At 33.6% G+C, this 5,276-nt stretch overlaps 1 protein-coding gene across 1 annotated transcript; it reads right to left on the bottom strand.

The window, feature by feature from the left end:
- Positions 1-264: 264 nt before the first annotated feature.
- Positions 265-1,595, bottom strand: LOC129515329 (eukaryotic translation initiation factor 4E-like). The gene has a single exon (XM_055334182.1). The coding sequence runs from the start codon at positions 1,593-1,595 to the stop codon at positions 942-944; it is 654 nt and encodes a 217-aa protein (XP_055190157.1). The 3' UTR covers positions 265-941.
- Between the last annotated feature and the right edge of the window lie 3,681 nt (positions 1,596-5,276).

Raw genomic sequence — 5,276 nt, 5'->3', positions numbered from 1 at the left:
GTACACTGTCTTAATATGAATGGGACCGCTTTTCTACTTGAGCCATTTTTTTTAACCAAAGCAAAATAACCTAAGTAATACAAAGTGTTAAAATACAGCATAAAGATACAAAAACAGACATACTAATTCTAATTAGGAATGTAATTATGATGTTACATTTTTTATAATCCACAATTATGTTTAGGAAATCACACAAACATAGGTCACTGATTTGAATGAAATGCATAAATTTGTACCAAAGCTTTGCAGTTACAAAAAAAAAAACAAAAAAAAAATTACCAAAGAATGCACAAAATTAATGTTTATTCCACCTTTGTGTCATATTCCTGGATCCTTCACCAATGTTACATGAGGAAAAAAACAAAAGCAAAACAAATGAAAAACTGAAATCAGAATCACTAATGTTATCAAGTAGGGAAACAAATAAATTAAAATCTAGCAGCCATCAGCAAGAGTACAGCAAAGACAATGCTGTAAAAAGAAACAAAGAAAATTGCTAGAAAAATGTATGCATCATACTCTTTCAAACCAGCAAAATATGCTCCTGCATACAATGGAACATAAACAGAATTTTTTTCCTGTAAGGTATAGAAATGGAAGTTCTTTTTTGAATATTGTGGATGGGCAAAATGTGTTTATATGGTAATTCTACTAAGCTATTACAGAGTGGGCCAGGAACACATTTATGGATTCTGGGGATGATGTGTACTGTTAATTCTTTGATTGGGATAGTGGACACTCTAGCCAAAATACAAAAAAAATATATATGAACACAGAAGTACAAGATAAAGGTGAATGAGACTTCTCTTATATCTTAGCAACATTTAGATGGAAATCAAATTTAAATGCAGTCCACTCTGCTTTTGAAGAGGCTTTGGTTCAGCTCCCAAATCTCGATTGCTTGATGCAGTTTCCTATGAGAATACTCAGAAGGTGTCTTCTTAAACAACAAACCTATTTTTAGTAGTGGAGCAGCTCTTTGTAGCTGTGTCTGCATGGGACTGATAACCAATCACTATCTTTGGAGGAAGTCCTAACCTTTCCTTGTATACCCTCCCTATATGTGTAACAGCCTCTCTGTTTTCACATTCAGTAGTCCATATTGCTATCTTATCACCTTTAGCTCTAATATTAACAACAGCTCCACATACATCATCACTGTAGTCATCAAAAGATTCTCCAATAAGGCACAGCAGTGTCTCTAGCCAAAAGCGATCCAGGTCACTAGGTCTCTGCTGCTTGTTCAATGTAATTAGCCATCGTCCTCCTTGTTTGTTTTTCTCATCTTCCCACATAGGCTCAATACCATCCTTAAAAAGTGAGTAGTCACAGCCAGGCATTAAATTACTAGACAACTGGATGTGGTTGTACAGAGCCCAAAAGTCTTCAACAGTATCAAACTTAGAGATCAGCCGAAGGTTTGCTTGCCAAGTTTTGCTTTTATCATTTTTAAAAAACCAGAGTACCCATCTGTTCTGTAAAGGATGTTTAATATAGTGTTCTGGGTTAGCAACCTCCTGATTAGACTCTGTTTTCTCTTCTTCTGTAGGCGGGGGATTAGGAGTAGGGGTGGTTTCCGGTTCCACAGTCCCCATCTTAGATGGATCTGATCTCACTACCGCTCCTGAAGGGGGGGTGAGAGCTTATTCATATATAATTTCTTAAGAAATGAGAAACTTGTCTAATTTTTTATAAGAAGGGCAAAAGCAGCAAAACATCTTTCAGAAATATTAATAAGGCAATGGCTTCTAATTACCTATAGTATTTGCAGTAGTAGTGATAGTAGTAGTAGTAGTAGTAGTAGTAGTAGTAGTAGTAGAATTGCAGTGCTTTTAATTGTTTAAGTGTATAAAAATCAAATAATTAAATAATTCAAGTTATGTATAGGAGAAAAGCGGGTCATCTTTTGTCTCTACAGAGAACAGAATAGAAAGAGTAGATAGGAGTTAAAATAATGCCATTATGGGTTCTGCTAGTAGACTCAGATAAACGAGTCAGTCAGGCTGACTTGAGACAGAAACCAAGATAAATATAAATGAAATTGGGATGACTATTCACATGGCTTAAGTGAACTAAAAATACTCTAAATCTTAATGATTCAATCTTCAAAAACTTAATTAATACTTAATAGTCATGCCAATGAGACCAAGAAGCACCTCCATGAAAAACATGGCATGACAAGATAAGTTTCTGTAATGTGGAAGTGATGACCTTTATTATTTCTATGATGGTGTTTATTGATGATCTATAAAAGGAAACTCCATAGGCTAGGAGCTTAAAGAAAAGTCCTTCTGACAACTTCTTTACTACAGGCACACTGAGATTTGCTTTTGGAAAACTTCTGTCTTGTTTTGTGCATGACCTAGAGCAGAGGCTGGGTTGCGCAGACAAGATGAGTCACTCACACATTTAAATGAATATTGTTATCTAATCTCACTTGTTTTACAGTTAAAACATTTTGCTGTCTTAATTCTTGTGAACAGCTATTTGTATTGATGCCTTCCATGAAATATCTGACTTGTTTATCCTACCCCTAGAGCATGATTTCTAAAAAAAAAAAAAAAAAAAAAAACTGTGTTTTACTCTTTTTCATAAAGTAAATTTTACTCCCTGTAGAGCTTACGGAAATTAGTATTCTGTTTATAATGTAGAAGGACAGAAAAGTCCTCATGTTATGATGCTATTTAGAAAAGATCACTATCTTTTGGTATTAAAGAATGAATCAAATTCTCCCTGAAAGATCAGAAAACCTAAAATGAATTCTCTGCATGAACAAATTAAGTGCTTTCCCTAGGCTCACACATGTCCTCAAGCAGTGAAATCTTAAAAAAAAAAAAAAAAAAAAGACCTCAAAGCATTAATATGGTACAATTTAAACCAGTGTAACTTGTTTAGTTTAACCTTTATACACTACATGGATTTTTAAATCATGCAAAAGAACACAACTATTTTAAGTAAAAACATAATCTCACTAATTTTATGTGTAGCAAAGACATTTCTTTTTATGTTAAAACAGCCTATATGGTATAGCTTTCTAGAGATAAAACATATGAAAGTCTTCATGTTTTTAATATACCTTGGTCTTACTTTGACATTCCTTTCTATTAAATATGATTTTCTATTTTTTCCATTTCTTGAAAATTAGCAATATTTATAATACATGTGTCCCATATGTTTTATATTTATAAGATACAATATATAATATATATAATTTAAAATCACCACTTCCTTCTGCCATTGAAGGAAAGAAGAAGCCGCAGATGACATGTAGCTGCTACGGTTACCGTAATGGTCAATAAGATTTTATTTACAGGCATGAGTGGCAGTCCAGATTTGGCCCACAGACTCGTTTGTCTGCTCTCGATTTAGTATATCTCCTGAACAGAAACAACTTTAAATGATTCTACCTTGGGCATGTTTGTGAAGAAATCATCCTGAAGACATTGCAAAAAAGTAAAATTCTAAATAGATTTTCTTCTCCTATTTCACCTATGTCTCAAAAAGTGAATGTTATTGACATTTTACTTATACCCTGTCATCAGAAATCGCAACTACTGGGGGGTAAGCCTATATTCAGAAACATAATGGTAATAGTTATTCAACCATACAAGCTGACTAATGAAAATTGCTTATTATTGATGATGTGATTTTAATATACATTTAATATCTATTCATAAAAATACATATTATTTATGAATTACCTTAACCACTATTTTAAATACATATGATTCTCTTTTATTTACTTTTGTAGTAATCTCTTTTGTTCAGATTGTCATGTATTTCCTTTTTAATAACTCATTTGAATTTTCATACCTTTTGTCAAAATTTTTATTCTACTATATCTTTTAGCTCTTGTCACTGTCTCTATTCAAATGCAAACACCTAACTCTTTTTTGAGTATTTTAAGGCCATTATATTTATCATACAATATGGCTCATATGTCATTTTGTAAGTATCTCTAAGTGATAAAGATTCAAAATAGTTATATCATTATTATATTAAAAAAGGAAACCTAAAGCATAAATACTAGTGTTTTCTAATAACCTGTATCTTTAATTTGTCCTGATTTTCTTAAATATCTATTTTTGCTTTGGTTCATTTAATTCAATATACCAACAAAATCCACACATTTTATGCTTTTTCGTTTTAAGCAGATTTAACCTCCACACACTTGGGCACGCTTGGACTCTGCTGTGTTGAATATCTTCTTAAATGAGAGAATGAGGCATTAATGTGGTAGGACTACTCGCCTCAACCATGAGTGGTTATCACTCAGTGACAGGCAAGAGGAATAAATAACATGTGCATCTGACACAAAGCAAAGCAGCAATTATGAGTGTTCAATAAGACAATGGTAAGAAAAATGCCTCAACTTCCAGTTCAATGAAACAAGTCCAAGCTTCTTTATCTAATATATTTCCATTATAAAAACATGGAATGTAAAATTTCCACATAGAGAGCCACATTGAATCAATGACTAAAAGGATCCTTTAGCATCTTTTGCAACACATGAGATACGGTAGCTAGTGAAAGTTTCAGGGAGCAATATGAACCTTTATCACCCTTCTGAGAGGTGAACATGATATACTTCGGAGGATTGTGATAATTCAGATGGGAACATAAGAATTTCTTTGGTAAATATTTGTCTTCATAATCCAGACACTAATAAAGAAGAATATGATGACCAGTTTAATTGTATTTTATTATTTAAACTAAAAGCAGATTTCAGAAAGCAATATATGACATGATAAATAAAATGATACAACTAGTATTTTCACTAGTTTGCAGTAGCAGAACTCTGCTTTTAACTATGCTGAGAAAAATCACTTAAAAAGCAGTGATACTGCTCTTGCTTCTAGCTACGACGGAGCACCATAAACCAGATTTACTCATAAACAACCAAAAAATGGGGACAAAATGAAACAGAAATTTTGAGATACTAGAGGGCAGAGAATAATACAATGTGATCTCTTAGAGATGGGAAATAAATAAGATGAGCCCTACGTTTCTACAAGTTTACCATCTTGAGAGAAGCTCCAGGGCTCCTAGCCAGGCTAGGAGACCCCAGCAGAGCCCAAGAGACTCCCTGTGTTGAGCAGATTAAGCTGAAAGTGCTAGAAAACCAAGGATGCTGCTAGAGCTTGTAGGATGAACAGAATCCTGGGAGAGAGCAACACAGAGAAAGAGCTCCAGAGATTAGCAGAGCATCCTCCTCAGGCATTCAGCTGACTACCCACCATTGTATATTATAAAGCTTGGCCTGAGCTGTCTTTTTC

Source organism: Nyctereutes procyonoides, unplaced genomic scaffold (genome assembly GCF_905146905.1).
Source record: "Nyctereutes procyonoides isolate TBG_1078 unplaced genomic scaffold, NYPRO_anot_genome, whole genome shotgun sequence".
In the NCBI taxonomy this organism is placed as follows: domain Eukaryota; kingdom Metazoa; phylum Chordata; class Mammalia; order Carnivora; family Canidae; genus Nyctereutes; species Nyctereutes procyonoides.
The sequence above is the reverse complement of the archived record's forward strand: the minus strand, read 5'-3'. Positions and strand labels throughout refer to the sequence as shown.